General features: G+C 37.0%; 1 protein-coding gene across 6 annotated transcripts in view; it reads right to left on the bottom strand.

Annotated features, from left to right (window-relative positions):
- Positions 1–19,613, bottom strand: part of sfxn1 (sideroflexin 1) — a 37,295-nt gene that overhangs the window by 11,961 nt on the left and 5,721 nt on the right. For 3 of the 6 annotated variants that reach the window (XR_012389473.1, XR_012389472.1, NM_001003537.2), the window contains 9 exon segments: positions 11,038–11,207; positions 7,519–7,689; positions 6,443–6,541; positions 4,960–5,035; positions 4,760–4,845; positions 3,772–3,899; positions 2,454–2,503; positions 1,190–1,239; positions 1,050–1,097 (listed from right to left, as the gene is read on the bottom strand). Coding sequence is in view for 2 of the 6 variants with exons in the window: in NM_001003537.2 (NP_001003537.1) it covers positions 1,050–1,097; positions 1,190–1,239; positions 2,454–2,503; positions 3,772–3,899; positions 4,760–4,845; positions 4,960–5,035; positions 6,443–6,541; positions 7,519–7,689; positions 11,038–11,201 (872 nt within the window). In the remaining 4 variants the exon portion in view is untranslated. 6 annotated transcript variants of the gene reach the window in all.

Consider the following 19,613-nt stretch of genomic DNA (forward strand, 5'->3'; position numbering starts at 1 on the left):
GTTGGTTTCCTCCGAGTGCTCCAGTTCCCTCCCTCAGTAAAAACACATGCGGCACTGGAGAATTGAATAAACTAAATTGGCTGTATTGTATGAGTGTGAATGAAGATGTATGGGTGTTTCCTAGTACTGGGTTGCAGCTGGAAGGGCATCCTCTGCGTAAAACATATGCTGAGTAAGTTGGCGGTTAATTCCACTGTGGCAGCCCCTGATGAATAAAAAGACTAAGCCGAGGGAAAATGAATAAATAAATCCATTATTATTACCGTTTTTCATAAACTGTAGTATGATCTATGACGGGTGTCAAACTCAATTCCTGGAGGGCTGAAGCCCTGCACAGTTTAGTTCCAACCCTGCTCCAACACACTTACCTGTAGGTTTCAAACAAGCCTGAAGGACTCAATTAGTTTGATCAGGTGTGTTTAATTAGGGTTGGAACTAAACTGTGCAGAGCTGCGGCCCTTTTGAAACTAGGTTTGACACCTGTGATCTGACAAAACTATAATTGTCAGTAAACTGAATCCATTATTATTGTAAATAATCCAAAATGCTTAATATATTTGCATTATTTTGCATGTTTGTGGTAATAATTGTTGTTTTTTTAACCTATCATAAACAATCAGGCGTATGATTTATGAAATTAAATAGAAACCTTCCTAAAAGTGAACCTACACCAGTATTAATTGTAATATATTTATAACTGATTATGGCTCATATGAGAAATTAAAACGGTTAAATTAAGTCAGTATTAATAAGTTAAATATGTTTACTTGCAGCTGTGCACGTTCCCTCTTCAAGTTTGTTTTTTATAGATCACAATTATTGCATAGGAAGTGGCGTGCACACTTATCTGCCCTTGTTTAGTGCATACGGCACGTTTATAAAATGAGACGCCTGTTAATTTTTGTACATGCAGTCCTCATTATTTGCATTACTTGAGTTAATTTGGTTGTAAAATTCAGCTAGATATGCACCACAAAAGCCACGAGTTCAGCCGCAGTGTGTACATGGCCTATGCACTAATTTTCAGGCTATTTGGAGAAAGATCTCACCTCTTTTGTGGGAATAACGCACAGCACAGCGGGGTTGCGAACACCAGGCTAAAAAGAAAAAAGGCATGGGTCATAAGTTCTTGAATGCCTGTCTGAAAATAAGCATTTATTAAATGTTAAGTCTATTTTTGGCAACTCACCAAAACCCAACCAAGCCAACTTGAATGGGTGCACTCATCCATGGAAACCTCTGAAAAAAAAATAAGAGGGGGGAAAAAAATCAACCTGGCAACAAAGCCCATGATTCTATGGGGCCATTGTAAGAGCTGATGCACTCAAGCAGACACTGTAGTCGTGTATGTGTGAGAGGGAGTGTGTGAATGTGTATATGTGTGAGTGAGTGTGTGTGTGTGTGTGTGTGTGTGAGTGTTTGTGCATTCTGCTAAGGCTGCAGTGTTCGCTAAAGAGGCCATATGATGCTTTGAGTTTAAGCTGTACATGCTTGAGATTTACAAATGTTCAACTCAAAGTCTCCCAAAAAGGAATTTATTTCTTTATTTTATCCGATCCAGAACTGCTTTAAACACATTCATTTAATCCATATATTAATTCTGCATACCCCCATCTCACAACTGGAAATCATCATAATGCTACTCAGATGCTGAAGTAAAGCCAGGAAAGTTGGTTTTGATCTGCTTGATGATCCAAATTTTCAGAATTTGGCTCAAGCAGATACAGTGAAACGCACACAACATTATTAAATTTGCATTTACGTTTCTGGCACACACTTAGGATGTTCGGCCAATCACAATTAGAGCCACAACCGTTTCACCCTGCAGCCCAAGACTAGTTATTCACTTAGGCTAAGCAGGGCTGAGCCTGGTCAGTACCTGGATGGGAGACCACATGGGAAAACTAGGTTGCTGTTGGAAGTGGTGTTAGTGATTGCAGCAGGGGGCGCTCAACCTGTGATCTGTGTGAGTCCTAATGCCCCAATATAGTGAAGGGGACACTATACTGTCAGCGAGCGCCGTCTTTCAGATGAGACGTTAAACCGAGCTCCTGTGGTCATTAAAAATCCTATGGCACTTCTGGTAAATTCAATTCAATTCAGCTTTATTTCTATAGCGCTTTTACAATGTAGATTTTGTCAAAGCAGATTCACATAGAAGATCATAGTAAATTGAAACAAAGTAGAGGTGTAACCCTGGTGTCCTGGCCAAATTCTCTCTATAAGCCCTTAACCATCATGGCCTCATCTCCATCCACTGAATTGGCTCTATCACTGTCTCTACACTCCACCTGTAGCTGGTGTGTGGTGAGCGCACTGGCACCGTTGTCCTGTGGCAGTCGTCACATCATCCAAGTGGATGCTGCACACTGGTGGTATCAGCATTTTAAAATAGCACCATACGGCCTCTTTAATACTTTCAGTCATGTAAACAAATCATGTTTAAAATGTACCTTCAGGAAAGCTTTCTTTTCCAAAGAGTTCATTAAAAATGGAGGAATGGCTAAAGGATGAAGAAAGATGAACAAAACATTAATTAAAAGAATTTTTGCATTACCAGACATGCACTTCAATAACATCAACATATCATGTGCAAAAGACCCTAGGTACAGTAAAGGCTGAATATATATATATATATATATTTTTTTTTTTTTTATTTGATTTACTAACAGATGGCTTTAGTTGACTGAAGTAGCCCCATTTTAAATTGGATTTTGTATCATAGATATTATATATGATCTCAGATTTCATAAGCATTACTGCAAAATATATTTGACTATCATCAGCTTAGCTCACCCAAAAAGGGTAAAATTGGGATGGTTCACCCAAAAAAGGAAAATTCTTATTTTATCACCCCTGACTTGTGCCAAACTGGTTTGAGTTTCTGCTTTTGAACACAAAAGGAGATATTTTAAACAATGTTGGAAAATCGGTAGACTTCCATGGAATTTTTATTCTCCTACTATTGATATGAATGGCTACAGGTTTCCGACATTCTTCAAAATATCTTCTTTTGTGTAAAACATAAACAGAAATTAAACCATGTAAGATTTGGTAAATATTATGAATAAACTGAGCTGAATTTTATTTAACATGATTTAAAAAACTGTACAATAATACAAAGTATCCCATACATCTTGATGTAAAACTATGGAGTTCATTCATTCATTTTCTTTTCAGCTTAGTCCCTTTATTAATTAGAGGTCGCCAATGGAATGAACCACCAACTCATCCATGCGTTTTACGCAGCGGATGCCCTTCCAGCTGCAACCCATAACTGGGAAACACCCATACGCTCTCATTCACACACATGCACTACAGACAATTTAGCATATCCAATTCACCTATAGTGCATGTCTTTGGACTTCTGGGGGAAACCGGAGCACCCGGAGGAAACCAACATGGGGAGAACATGCAAACTCTACACAGAAATGGCAACTGAGACCGCTAAGGCTCGAACCAGCGACCTTCTTGCTACGAGGCGATAGAGCTACCCACTGCGCCACGGGGCTGCCCCAAAACTATAGAGTATAAAAACATAATACATTCCTCGGCTTATTTCCACTGTGATCCTCACTGTTAATACAAAGGATGGCTTCAAAATACAGAAGAGCTGATGTATAAAACTAAAAACTTACAATACAAACGTATACAAGCCATAAACAAACACAGTACAAACTAATTAGCATTATAAAACTACAATATTTTTACCATTTTTCATTTTTGGGTGAACTATCCCTCAACTGAGAGTGAGTTTTAGACAAAACGAACCCATTCCCGGAGAAGCCATGAGGATTCGGGACACCACCACTTGTGTGATGGCCTGTTGAGCTGCCTTTGAAGATTCTCCTAATCGATTGTCATTCTCATCCGTTACTGGAATACCATGTTTGAGTTCCCTGATTAAAACACACACACACACACACACACACACACACACACACACACACACACACACACACACAAAGAGCATAACCATGTCATGTCTATTACATAAACAGTGATGCACAACATAGTCATGCGTTAAATGTTAGACCCATGCTATAAAAGTCAAGTCACGTTTAGCTTTGTTGTCATTCCGCTACATGTGCGGAGATAATATCGTAACGTCGAAATATCATGACTCTCAGGATCACAGTGCTACATATCATTCACTCATTCATTTTCTTTCAGCTTGGTCCCTTTATCCATCAAAGGTTAGCCTGGTGGAATGAACCACCAACTTTTCCAACATATGTTTTACACAGCGGATGCCCTTCCAGCTGCAGCCTAGTACTGGGAAACACTCATACACACTCATACACTACAGTCGATTCAGTTTATTCAATTCACCTATAGCGCACGTGTTTGGACTGTGGGGGAAATTGAAGCACCTAGAGGAAACCTACACAGTTGCCTAACAGCAGCAAGATGGTCCCTGTTTTGAGTCCCAGCTGGACCAGTTGCCGTTTCTGTGTGGAGTTTGCATGTTCACCCAGTGTTGTTTTCTCTGCGTGCTCCGGTTTCCCCCACAGTCCAAACACATGAGGTACAGGTGAATTGGGTAAGCTAAAATTGTCCGTAGTGTATGAGTGGGCTCTGGGGGGTGTCATGGCCCTGTAAGACCCTGCAGACACCCTGGTTAATAATTTTGACTTCACCCTGCATGCATGCTTTGATAAAATAATTTTGTGATCACAACACCAAACAACCACATCTGGACAACCAAAGTAAGATCAGGTCAGAGCTCTCCCCGTGTTTGTTGTAGAGAATTATTTACCGTTGTCTCATGAGTGGAATATTAATACAGTTAGCAGCAGCGACAGCAGCGAACGGGACGAAGCGTCCTATGAGTGGAGACACATGCTGAAAGACAAAACACTCAGTCATTTTCATGATGATTATTACAGTCAGAATGAACACGGAGCAATGAACACTGTGTTTATATATTTATAAAGGTATTCGTAAGTTATAACAAACCTTTGCTAGTGCATTCAGTCCTAAAGCGGTAGCCACTGCGCCAGTGGTGGCTGATACATACGCTGTCCCAAGCTGGCTGCAAAGACATTTATTAGGACGTTATAGAGATATAGCATGTTGAACACAAGCCATGTTTCCATCCTAGTCATTTTAAGAGCATTTTGGGATATTACATTTTAAAAAACTGCAGTTAAATTGATGCAACATGATATATTAGACAACACTTTATTCTAAGGAGTTCTGTGCAGTTACGATAGTAACTACATTTAACTGTGCACTATTATTTTTCTTATTAATAGGCTTTACTGATTACCACAGGGGCATAGTGACTCAAACAACAATACCAAAAAACTAATACAGATGTCGCCTTCAGAATACAGCTCTATTTCTGTCAACGCTGAAAGCTCAATGGGAAAATCTGAATAAATTTACTAGTCATTTCCAATTACATGATGTAAAACATTGTGTTAAAATTGTATAATTACAAAAATAATAATTTATTAATATTTAATTTATTTAGTTAAAGCATCTTTTTATATATAAACAGCAAGTAAAATCCTGTATTTAATATGTTATGCATTCATATATTTTTAAAACATCGATATAAATATTGCATAATTTAAATATTTAAGTTAACGTGACAATATATAATATAATAATAATATAAAACTTAATATGTTCATTTAAGTGGCGACACGGTGGCTCAGTGGTAAGCACTGTCGCCTCACAGCAAGAAGGTCGGTGGTTCGAGTCCTGACTGGGTCAGTTGGCATTTCTGTATAGAGTTTGAATGTTCTCCCTGTGTTGTCATGGGTTTTCTCCGGGTGCTCTGGTTTCCCTCAGTCCAAACCCATGCGCTATAGGGGAATTGAATAAACTAAATTGAATATTATACATAAATATAACAACAAAAAAATGAAATAAAATAAATATAGGGCTGTACAATATATTTAAAATGTATAATCATTGCGATGTAATAATATATGCAATATCCATATCGCAGAGAAATGCAATAAACAAAATTAATTTTATGGGCCAATTTTGTATTGTATTGTGTGCTGCATGCATAGGTTGTTTATCCAAATTTGAATAATCCGATATGGCCTTTACAATCTTCATCCCCACCTCTCCAGTACATGCTGTTAGCTGAAAATAAACACTAATGCTGAGAGACAAGAGGAAGATAACAACAGCCAATAACAATCAGACTTTTTGTAATTTGTGGTGTTTTAAAGTCTAATTGTTTTCTTTACATATATTTAATTAGCTCAAAAAGAATCTATTGGCTGTTTATTTTAGTATATTGTTAATTTTAGTACATTTATTTAGTTATAATGTATGAAATATCGAAATGCTCAACACTCACAGTATCGTGCAGCCTTATTTAAAATCATTGTTTAATTTTCTTCATGTCTTCGGATGGAAACACAGCTACAGATAAATGCAGAAATGGAAGTGTTGTTTGTGCATTGCAGTGCCTCACTTGACTGTGATTGGTGCGTCTCCGCTCCTGTTGGTGTAGTTGACTATTGCATTGAAGGACTGATTGATCCACTGCCAAAACAGAACCGCTGGAGTCGTTCTGAAAGTACAGAAAAAAACAAATATTCATTAATCGCAGGAGTTTGGTTTTTATTATCAAGAAAACATTCACAGAATCCTACAGCTACACAATCGGTGAGATTTATTTTATTATAACATGTTTAAATGAAGACTATTCGCCTCGCAAAGCCTGCAGTTGTTTGGTGCAGTGAAATAATTCAATAATATAATTAAATGCAAAAATGCTTCTCTTTATAAATTTTGTTACAAAATGCAAATCCATCACAAATCAACTTATCTATATATATTATTTTATATATTTATTCAATATCAAAAATTCTGTCTTTTTGTCCATCTATTTAATATTCATTAATTTAAATTTTTTTCCCCCTTCGGCTTGGTCTCTTATTTATCAGGGGTCGCCACAGCAGAATGAACTGCCAACTATTCTGGCATATACGCTTTACACAGCGGATGCCCTTCCAGCTGCAACCCAGTACTGGGAAACACACATACACTCTCACACTCATACAGCCAATTTTGTTTGCCCAATTCACCTATAGCACATGTGTTTGGACTGTGGAGGAAACCGGAGCACCCGGAGGAAACTCACGCCAACACGGGGAGAACATGCAAACTCCACACAGAAATGCCAACTGACCCAGCCAGGACTCGAACTAGCGACCTTCCTGCAGTGAGGTCACCACAGTGCTAACCATTAAGCCACCTTGTTATATATATATATATATATATATATATATATATATATATATATATATATATATATATATATATGTATATATATATATATGTAACCATATTGTTTTGCTTCTATCACATATAAATTGTAAATATAAATAATACACACACATATATCATGTCAACACAAACTCTTTTATTTTAGATGCAATTTAATCACAATCTTTGCTCCGCACTAAAATAATAACATGGTCAGAATCTTATTGAGCCTAAACTTTTGACTGCATTACATCAATAATAAATCACGCAAGCATTTACCTGTAGAAGGTCATCATGCATCCAGTGATGGTCATGTTCATGGGCACCTGAGCTGACATGCGACCAATCAGCAGCATTTTCTCTCCTGTGTCTGGATGGAAGGCGGAGTCAAAAACATATTTCGCCCTCCATAATTCATCCTCTGTGAGATCTGCTGCTACCACGCCTTTCCTTTGAGCATTGAAAAAAGATCAAATATGACAATTGTGCATTTGTTATATAACAATATACAGTTGAAGTTATTAGCCGCCCTGTATATTTATTCCCAAATTTCAGTATAACGGAAAGAAGATTAACACATTTCTAATTATAATAGTTTTAATAACTCATTTCTAATCACTGATTTCTTTTATCTGTGGCATGATGACAGTTAGGGATGCACGATATATCATCGGCTGATAAATGTTATTTGTAATGTTATCGTTATCTGTCCGATATCAAAATGAGGCTGATATCTTTAAGCCGATAGGTTACGTAGTTGTACAGAACTGCATGCCTCATGCATGCATTGTTCAAACTTGTTCAGACTTGTCAGTGCACTATGATGGAGCTCTTCATGTGGTATTGCTGTGTGTTAATAACTCAGTAAGTAACCACTTTCTTTATCATAGTAGATATGTTTTAATAAGTGCAATTGTGTATTTTGGTTTAAATCGCCTCTGGAAAAATATTATATGTGTAAATAAAATAGCAGCGATGCGAAAACACTCGTGCGAAACAACTCGTTGGGTTTTTTGTAATCTAACATGATTATTTGTTATCAACGCTTGTGTAGTTGACGCAAGATAGTATTCAGTTTGATCAGCAGATTTATAATGTTTATAACGAGCGCACGTGATGGCTATTAGGTCAGGTCAGTGTATCTTTTGGTCATTGGATTTTCGTTTTAGATGCAGATATTGAAAATTGAGCCGTTTTTTAAATTTTTGTTTTAAATTTATGAACCGAAAATTGAAATTCAATGCGTTTTTTGATTTTTGTTTTTGAACAAAACGAAACGAAAATCAAAAACAGTGAAAAACGGAAAAGCAAAATTCCAAAAATTATTTGATTTTCATCTTTTAGTTCGAATAACAAAAAACAAAATCACCAGAACACAAACACAATAAAGACTTGTTTTTTAATATTCTGAAACCAGATAGGTCAACTCATTTATGGTGACGCAATGCTGACCTGCTAGCCTACTATAGGCTATTATTTTTTTTCCACTTAATAATGTTATTAAAGGTATTTTCTGTTGATAAAAGGATTTTGTTAAGACATATTTTTCTCATTGAAGCCGTTAATATAAAAACAACATAATTGAACAATTTTCTGAAAATAAACTTTATTGTTAAAATCACTTCCACTTCAGGAGTGACAGACAGTATAAATAAATATATATATATATATATATATATATATATATATATATATATATATATATATATATATATATATATACACAGTTGAAGTCAGAATTATTCGCCCCCGTTTATTTTTTCCCCCAATTTCTGTTTAACGGAGAGCAGATTTTTTTCTTCACATTTCTAATCATAATAGTATTAGTAACTCATTTCTAATAACTGATTTATTTTATCTTTGCCTTGATGACAGTAAATAATATTTGACTAGATATTTTTCAAGACACTTCTATAGTGTCATTTAAAGGCTTAACTAGGTTAATTAGGTTAACTAGGCAGGTTAGAGTAATTAGGCAAGTTATTGTATAACATTGGTTTGTTTTGAAGACTATCGAAAATTATTAGCCCGTAAGTAAAGCTAATATTTCCTATATATATATCCTTAAAATGGTTTTTAAAAAATGAAAAACTGCTTTTATTCTAACCAAAATAAAACAAATAAGACTTTCTCCAGAAGAAAAAAATATCAGACGTACTGTGATTTTCTTTTTTTATAATTTCAATTTCTGTATTAAAAATCTGCTGCTATATTTGCACATGGCTTTATGAAATTATGGATAGACCCACAGTAGCAGGATGACGCGTGCAACTCGTATGCAAGCTTAGTGATAGTTTTTAAAAGACTATCAGATAAAATTAATTGTTAACCTTTATTTTAAAATACTATGAGTTATTTAAATGTGCGTAGCAAACAACTGTATTAATGCCCCACTCACTTAAAATGATTCATTCGTGGTCAAACTTTGGGAAGCATTATGGTTTTAACAATATTAAAACTTTCTTTTCAGAAAAGTGTTCAGTAAAGCAACCTAAAGCTTGCATGTAATGTCAAAATAAAGGTTGTTTCGTTTAAAAACACGCTAACAAAAAATAAATCTATAGCCTATAACCGGCCCTTATATGAGAAATATGTTGTCTTAATGAGAAAAATACCTGTATGTATTAACAAAATCCTGTTATCACAAGAAAATACCTTTTATTACATTATTAAGTGAGGAAAAAAACAATAGCCTACAGAAGGCTAGCAGGTCAGCATTGCGTCATCATAAATAAGTTGACCTATCTGGTTTCAGAATATTAAACAACAAGCCTTTATTTGCTTTTGTTTTCTGGTGATTTAATTTTTTTGTTATTCGAAATAAGAAATAAAAATTAAATCATTTTTGAATTTTGCTTTTCCGTTTTTCACAATGAGAAAAAAAACGAGCAATTTTTTGCCTTTCGTTTTAAAATTTAAAAACGGAAATAAAAAAAAACGCATTGAATTTCAATTTTTGTTTTTTAATTTTAAAATAAAAATATAAAAAAAACAGCTCATTTTTCATTTTTCAATATCTGTTTTTTAAAATGAAAATCCAATGACCAAAAGATACACTGACGCTATTATCACGCACACACATAGTGACTAGTGAGCCGTCAAAGCCTTCAACGTAGCAGGGGAGACGAGCTCCAGTCACTGAATCCAGCATAGGGGTTCTCAACCCTCCACCACATTCTGTCCACATGCACTGTGTTTATCATAAAGTCATCTGTGCTCGATGCTCAGGTGTATCAAAATCTGACTTTCGAGGACAAATCTGACTCTTTTATGCAGTTAAGAAGTTGTTCACTGTATTAAAATTGTATAATTTTAACATATTTTTATTTATCAGCATAAATATATCGATTATCAGCCTCCAAATCTTAAGAGTTATCGGTTAACGATATCGCCCAAAAAATACTCCTCTGTGCATCCCTAATGTCAGTGCATAATATTTGACTAGATATTTTTCAAGATGCTAGTATTCAGCTTAAAGTGACAAAGGAATAAGGTTAAGTTCGGGTAATTAGGCAGGTCATTGTATAACAGTGGTTTGTTCTGTAGACAATCCAAAACAAATATTGCTAATAATATTGACCTTAAATATTTTTTAAATAATTAAATACTGGTTTTATTCTAGCTGAAATAAAACAAATAAGACTTTCTCCAGAAGAAAAAAATATTATAGGAAATACTGTGAAAAATCACTGAATCTGTTAAACATCCTTTGGGAAATATCTGAAATCATTCACAGAAGCGTGAATAATTCTGTCTTTCAGCTGTAGCTGGCATTGCAGACAAATGAATGAGAATTACTTGTAATCCTGAATAATCTGATGTGCTTTTTCTAGTTGTTTGTTGGACAGCAGGATGTTTCTGGGGTCTGTGACGGTGAAGAAATGCTTGGCTCGACCCACGAATGTTCCCTGATCCCAGCGCGGCTCTTTAATGTTTATGGAGGTGGAGATCGTCGCTGCCATGGCACACTGTGGAGAGATTACACTGGTAAAACTGACCTATGAAAGGGGAGCTATTATGCAAAAATCACTTTTATAAGGGGGTTTAAACACAGTTGTGTGGCAACAGCGTGTGAATAGAGCCAGCTTCTAGTGGTAAAAATGTATTCATTCAATTTCTATAATCACACTAGATAAAAACAGTGTGCAGAAACGCTTTGTTACGGCCCAGACTCAAAACTGGCTCGAATAACAACAACATTCAAGGTTTGAGCCGAACATATGGAAGACACAGACGTTTGAATGGGTAAATTGACGTCAATACGTTTAATATTCCATAAATCATAAGTTTTCAAAAGACAGAACATTAACAAAAATCAAGCAGACAGGTAGGGCAGCTCAGGTAAACAGGGGCCTCATGTATCAACGCTGCGTACGCACAAAAACTTTGCGTACGCCAGGTTTCACGCTCAGAATCGCTCACGTTTGGATTTACTAACAATGAACTGAACGTGGGAATGTGCGCAGCTCCACGGCAGCTTTCTGGCTGGCGTACGCACATTTTTTGTGCGTGTCTGTTTTATTTCCATTGGCGACTCCTAGAGGCAGTTGTGTTAAATTCCTCTCTACAAAGTGTCTGAGCCTTGCAATGGCAGCTGTATGAGACGGGTTCAGCAGGTATATAAGGTTTCCATACCATACAGTTGACCAGCTAAACATTAAAGCACAGTTTGCAGCAGTCGCCTGTTTTCCCAATGTAATCTGAGCAATCTACTGCACACACATTGCTATAAACACACTATCTGAAGATGAATTTACATGCGTGAATCAGAAACATTTCCATTCAATAAATGTGCAAATAAAATATGATGCTTATTGATATGAACTTATTGATGATTCCTACTTGTCTTTCTCGTGATAAATAGTTGGCAAAATCTGATATGTAGCGGGGCAAAAAACAAGAAAGAGTTCATCAGACGCTGGATTCGAGCCGAGATCATGCTCGAACGTATCAATTCATGATCACAAGCGTCTAACGAGTAGCGCCACTGAGACTGTTAAGGGTCCTGCAACATTTTACAGATATAAACCACACTATTTCTATTTTTTAATGCACTCAGTGCGATGTTCAGACCCAACTGTGTTAACCGCATCAGCTAAACTCTCCCACTCTATTTTTTTTTTTTGCTGTTAATTCCGGAGAACAAACTTGCAAATAACACCGCTTTTCTCCGGTCTGCCTCTGAAAGCAGCACCTCCAATTCACATTCTGTTCAAAGTTTCTCTTTTTGCTTGCTTTTGCCATTGCTTTTTCGTTGGGTTTTGCCATAAGCATAGTCATTAGCATATTCATACGGGGGAGGAGGCAGGGAGGGGTTTTGTGCTCGTGCATGTTGCGCTCAGTTTCACGTTCATTCAGATGTACAAAAGAATATGCATGAGATTCAGCGTACGCAGTGTTTCATACATCTGAATTTTTTTCTGCGTACGCACATTTACAGCTTTGTGCGTGCGCAATGTTTTAGTAAGATTTCCACGCAAGTCTTCGTACATGAGGCCCCAGGTCTCTGACTAAACTGTTTTAAATGGACAGATCTTACCTAAACTCTCGTGAACAGGAATAAAAAAATAGGTGAGTCTTCCGGGCCACTGCTTACCTTCGCTAAACTAAATAAATAACAAAACGTGACTATGAAAAAATAAACCCCTACCTGCTACAAAACAAAGTATCAAAATAAACAAACAAGTTAACACATTACGAACTAAGAATCAAAAGATTAACATGAACAAAACACTAAATGGAGCGGCATCTGGATGATGATCGCCTGGCTTGCGGAGCACCGCCAGCCAGACCGCCTAAGCCAGGGGTCAGCAACCTGCGGCTCTTTAGCGCTGCCCTTGTGGCTCACTGGAGCTTTTTCAAAAATGTTTGAAAATGCAAAAAGATGGGGGAGGTTAATATATTTTTTTGTTTTAATATGATTTCTATAGGAGGACAAACATTTTTAACGTTTTCAAATGCTGTCAAAGTGTGTAGAATTAATATTTAATTTCAACATTTCTGTCAACGAAGATTTGCGTCATAGCCTGCGACACACGTTTCTATCAGCAGGGTGGGATGCCAGGCAAGTGGCTGTTGTAAACAAACCAGGAGATTATAAAGCACGGAAAACCGTTCAAAGATGGTATGACATGTTAGAACACCTATTTGCAAACTTTAAAAACAAAACCAAGATAATACAAAAAAATAAAGATATACCTTTCTCCACTAAGACAGTGAAGGAAAGGGCTATTAAAAGGGTAGGTAACATCACCGATCAGCAAACCAAGGACTTTAATTCAGTGCCAGCATACTCAATTGCCTGTGATGTGACCGATATTCAACGCGCTTTTATGCAGGTATGTGAACTCTGAAGGGCCGCAAGAAGAAATGATCAAATTAATAACACTAAAAGACAAGAGGCTGTGCTGAAGTGTTTTAATGACAACAAAATAAACACCAACCACCTGATTTCAGTGGCTATTAATCATGAAGGCTCATTATGTATTTGTAGCCAATTTAGTCATTTTGTAAGTAGGCTAATATAGCTAATATAGATACATACAGCATGTGTTTCCTTCATTATAAGGCTTATATAAGGCTTTATATTTTTTGTGGCTCCAGACATATTTGTTTTTTGTTATTTTTGGTCCATTATGGCTCTTTCAACATTTTGGGTTGCCGACCCCTGGCCTAAGCGCAAGCCACCACCGAGCTGAGGGAGGGCGAGAGACTGCAAGATAGAGAGAGAGAGAGAGAGAGAGACGCCATTGCTGTCAGCCTTATATAGTGGGAATCCCCAATGACGTCACAGGCATCATCCAATCCTGGATAAGCCGGGTGAAACACTCCTCCTAGAACTCGATCGCAAGCACAAAGCGGCAATAAATAAATAGATTAAATAACACAGACCCACGTAGCACGCTTTGATGGACATTCTCCCTTTGTACGTGTCATCAGCAGTGGAAAGCCATTAATGACCATCTCCCGCTTATTAGCATGAACAGCCCTGAGTGAGAAACAGCCGTCCTGCTGAAGATAATGTCCGCGACTAAGAGGATTATAAATGTGGAGTTTTAGATGAAGCACTAATGAACACTGGACTGATGTATTCGGACACACTTCTGCACACATTTTCAGTTTTTCACACAGATTTTGAATCTGCCACTATGCTGACACGCAGGCATTTGTAGCTCCGCCCTCTAAAGAGAACATAACAATCTCATTTGAATTTAAAGCGACAGTCACCAAAACGCCACAATTAGGATCAAAGCCTAAAAGGGTCAGTTTCAGAGAGTTATAAACATTTTTGTTAGATATTTTGAGCTGAAACTTCTCACATACACACTCTAGGGCAGGGCTATTCAATTGGCGGCCTGCAGGCCACATGCGGCCCAGAATCAACCTCCGAGTGGCCCAGCCCATGGTTCCGCCCATAGATAATAAATAAATATATAATATTCATAAATTGTTATTTAATATAATTTTATATATATTATATTAATATAAATATAAAGTATTTATTATGTCTATGGTCCCACCAAAAACGCACATTTCTACATAATTACGTAGCCTGCAACACACAAACAATGCAGAGGGTGCCGGTAGTAGGTTACTTACTATCATTAGCTCCGTCCCAAATCGCATACTTATGCACTATTCTACGCCATTTTGTAGTATTAATAGTGTAAGTAGTGTGTTCACACTGAAAACTCTAAAAATAATGAGTGCACTTTAATTACCCGGATGATGCACTCATTCAGCCGCTAAAATGAAGTGTGGAATGATGGACACTTCACGCACTCAACGACCACAGGTTTGCTTACGTAGCGGAAGGGGCGGAGCTATCGGGCGCACATGTTGGATAACTTGATTTACTTTGGATTGTGAAAGCAAAATTTTACTATGAGAGTGATTATGGCGCCTCCCGATGGTGAATGCGGTTATACTCACGGCAGGTATTATTTGATAATTCGGTCGTTTATTTCACTGATTTGGCAACAGTCAAACGTCGTCAGGGAAACGGTTTGAATTTCCGCTCAGTAAAAAAACATTAGTGTGCCATTTGCGACGACACTACATACATATACTATCCTGTTGAGTAAGTGCAAAAGTACATAGTGCATGAGTGTATAGTATGCCATTTGGGACGCAGCTATTGTCTCTCTCAACACTGAAACATAAAATTGCCAATGAAAAGCGTAAGTTTCATCCTGCTTGGACTAACAAATACTTGTTTATTTCACAGTTGTGATAACAGATTTCATTGCGATGTTGAAAAATAACTTCGCTGGTCGACTTGATCTGCCCACAGAGTTGGCCGTTTTTGTCAGAGACGCCTTCACTGTTGCAATAGAAGGGGACTTATCCACCAGAGCTAAGAAACTGGTTCCTTTCAATGACGAGGGGAAATTCACCTGAAGTCACTGCTCTCGTTCAAAACAAAAAAATATCACTTCTCCCACTAAATCAGTGGGAGAAGTGTCAATACTTTACATCTTGCAAAAAGGGGCATGATAGGTCCTATTTAACATATAAAAGCAAATGTTATAGAAAACATAAGTCATTTTTAATTGTAAGAACAATAGCTGTCTGTAAGTCTTAGCGAGGGTGCATTTATACCGAGTACAACAGTGAAATATTTTTACAATTTAAAATAACTCTGTGTTATTGTATACGTAACAGGGCGACATGGTGTCTCAGTGGTTAGCACTGTCGCCTCACAGCAAGATGGTTGCCGATTCGAGTCCCGGCTGGGTCAGTTGGCATTTCTGTGTGGAGTTTGCATGTTCTCCCCGTGTTGGCGTGTGAATGAGTGTGTATGGATGTTTCCCAGTACTGGGTTGCAGCTGGAAGGGCATCCGCTGTGTAAAACATATGCTGGATAAGTTAGCGGTTCATTCCGCTGTTGTGACCCCTGATGAATAAAAGGACTTAGACAAAGGAAAATGATTGAATGAAAGTGCATCATTACAATATTAATCTCTCTTTTTTATGATAATTAAAATCATCATCATTACTTCACAAAAGGTTGTAGTCGAAAATGTAATCTTACTGCCAGTGTTGACATATATAAAACAAATGGATCCAAACTTAATATTTTCAGTTTGACCATTGTTTCAAGAGTTCACACTTAGCCCATGACTTACGAAAGCTCCTTTGGCATGCTGTCCCGGGAGAGAGCCCTGAGCTCAAGGCATTCCTAGAGTCCAGGGCTCCCTCCCTTTGTGGGGCGAAGGGAGATTGAGCTCAGGGCGATCTCAAAACTCCCCCGCAGCTAGCCAAGGTGAACTTCCTGAGAGCGAGATGACTAATAAAAGAGACTTAGGTTTAATAGGTCTATGATGCAGAGAATTTTTTTTTTTTTTTTTTTTTTGAGAGAGAACTGCAGGCTAGCGCCGCGCAGAGATACCAGAAGCTCAGTAGGGAGCCGGAGCTATTGGTATTGCTGCTGGGCCGCCGAGCTACCTATTTTGGATAAAGGTAGAAGAAGGGGGAGGAGGGGGGATTCTTCAAGACAAAGATAGTTGTAAGTGGAAAAGGAGGAGATATATATGGGAACTAGGGATCCTTGATTGAAGGATCGTGATTAGCTAATATGAGCCAGCTGGTTTAATCATGAGTACGTACTCCTCTCGAAATTAGTTTAATAAATTAAACTTCACTTATTTGTTTCTCACATTTTTTCCCCTCCCTTCATTTTATTTGACTACATTTTAATTTCTATCTAAATTATTTTATTTCTTTATTTTACATTTGCTTAGCCTATTGTGACTCGTTGTGTGAGCATATATGTACAATAGATGAGTGAACATATAATGGAACTTTTTTTTTTTTTTGTCATGGAATTTTTATTCTTGCAAATAGCATTTTACATTTTATAACAATCCACAAAACAAAACAATCCCCAATTAAAACAATCAACATTTACAAATGAATAAATGAATAAATAAAATAAACAAAATAATAATAAATAAAATAAAATACAAATACAGAAAAAAAATTATATAAAAAAAAATTACAATTACAAACCATATACATACATACACATGTACCTTCACTCAATCCACATCTAAGGTTTTTAAGTGATTAAAGAATGCAATAAATTGTTGCCATTTTTTCAAAAAAATGCTCTCCCCTACCTCTGATATTGTATTTAATTTTCTCAAGTTTTAAAAAGAAGACCAAATCTTTGAGCCATAATGAAATAGAGGGGGGTTGTGGGGAGGTCCAAGACAAAAGTATTCTGCGCCTAGCGAGAAGAGAGGCAAAAGCCACAATGTCAGCGTGTCTCCGGTTTAAAAGTTGACACTGAGAGGGAACACCAAAGATCGCGATTAAAGGGCAAACAGCTAACTTGACCCCCAGGATATCTGAAACAATTTTGAAGAAAGTAATCCAGTAATTTTGCAACTTGGGACAAAATACAAACATATGACCAAGGTTACAAGGTGATAGTTTACACTTATCGCACATATCAGAAACATTGGGATACATTTTAGAAAGTTTGGCCTTTGAGAGATGAGCTCTGTGTATCGTTTTAAATTGTATAAAACTAAGTCTAGCGCATGAAGTGGAGGTGCGCACATTGTCCAATACTGCACTCCAGTAGTCAACTTCAAACTCTAAGTCAAGTTCCTCTTCCCAGGCCCTGATAGCTTTAATATTATGAGAATTGTCCTTTGACAAAATAATTGCATATATTTTAGAAATAATCCCACTAGTATGAACATTCAGTTTAAATACCTCTTCCCATGGAGACTTCGTAGGCAGGGAGGGAAACTCAGAGAACAGAGAGGAAGCACAATGTCTAATCTGAAAATAACGAAATAAGTGGGAGGGGAGCAGGTTAAATATTGATGAGAATTCCGAAAAATTTACAAACACATTGTTAATTATAATGGAACTTTTATCTATTTGTATTGCATGTATGTATATATTATGACACGATGCAAAACAGATTAAAAATAGGCATATTGTTTAGAAATGGTGCTGTGGGGTGGGGGGGCTCTGTTGGAGCAAAGATAATTTGTCTCTGTTTTTCAAATACTTTTGAAATGGATGTTTTATTGACCAAAATGTAAATAAAAAGATTTGAAAAAAAATCATCATCATAAAAATCATTAATTTATTAATATTTAATAAAGTCATGATTATTGTTTTTTACCCATTCTAATGCAATAGTAACTCCCACATCATACAACACTAATCCTCCCTGCGAAATAAAAATATCAATTCTTACTCTGAAAACTGGACTGACACCGTTTCAGTTCACTACAATCTTGTATCTGCTTTGACACAATCCACATTGTAAAAGCGCTACACAAATAAAGATGAATTGAATTGGATTACAGATCAAATAAAAATCCTAATGTTTAAATAGCAATGTGAATCCAAACATGATCTTCACTTCTCTTTGAACAGTACATTTTTTAATGCGCTATATAGAGAAAACGGTGTCCTAAAAGACCAGATTTTCTCCCAGAAACTGAGCTGGATAATGCTGGCACATGACATTCCTCTCCTGATTAAGGCTCTGCTGATTCAGCATGTAGTTGGTAAAGACACTGAGCAAAGCAGTGAACCAAAGAAAGACCTGAACATCAGTCACGCCGCTGCTTCAATAATAAACCAGCGCCTCTAGTCTCTATATACGGCCGCATATGTGAAACCGTTTTTATTTTTTAAAGGACACCACATATGCTTAATACACAAATAAACTTCATTGAAGATGAACACACAGACATCACCTAAATGCAGGGGCAGATTCATTATTATTTAGTGATTTGGGGGCCCTATTTCATAGCTATTTCAGCCATGGGGCCCAAAATAGCTATTTCAGCCATGGGGCCCAAAATGCACAGGCGGACACATTTACGCATATTTTTACACCCTCATCATACAAAATAGGATGAAAAATGATGTTATATATAATTTATAGGTATAATTTATTCTACTTGGTATTTATTTGGGAGCCCTCAGATTTTCTGGTGCCCTGGTGCCTTACCTTGTTTATTGGTGAAATCCGCCCCTGTCTACTATATAACTGCAGGTTAACTACAATTGTATATAATAACACCTGTTAAAAGCTAATAGGTACTAGTTAATTAGTTAAAGTTATTAGGAATTAATGTCGGCGCCAGTAGCCTAGTGGTACTGCGCGCTGACATATAGCACTAACGTGCCCACGGCGACCTGAGTTCGATTCCCGGCTCGAGGTCCTTTGCTGATCCTTCCTCTCTCTCTGCTCCCAATGCTTTCCTGTCTGAATTCTCTACTGTCCTGTCATAATAAAGGTGAAAAACCCCTAAAAAAATAATTATAAAGTTATTAGGAATTAATAAAGTGGTTATGGTAGGGCTGGGCGATTTTTCCGATTTTTTTCGATTAATTCG

The sequence above is a fragment of the Danio rerio genome, chromosome 14, assembly GCF_049306965.1.
Source record: "Danio rerio strain Tuebingen ecotype United States chromosome 14, GRCz12tu, whole genome shotgun sequence".
Lineage (NCBI taxonomy): Eukaryota > Metazoa > Chordata > Actinopteri > Cypriniformes > Danionidae > Danio > Danio rerio.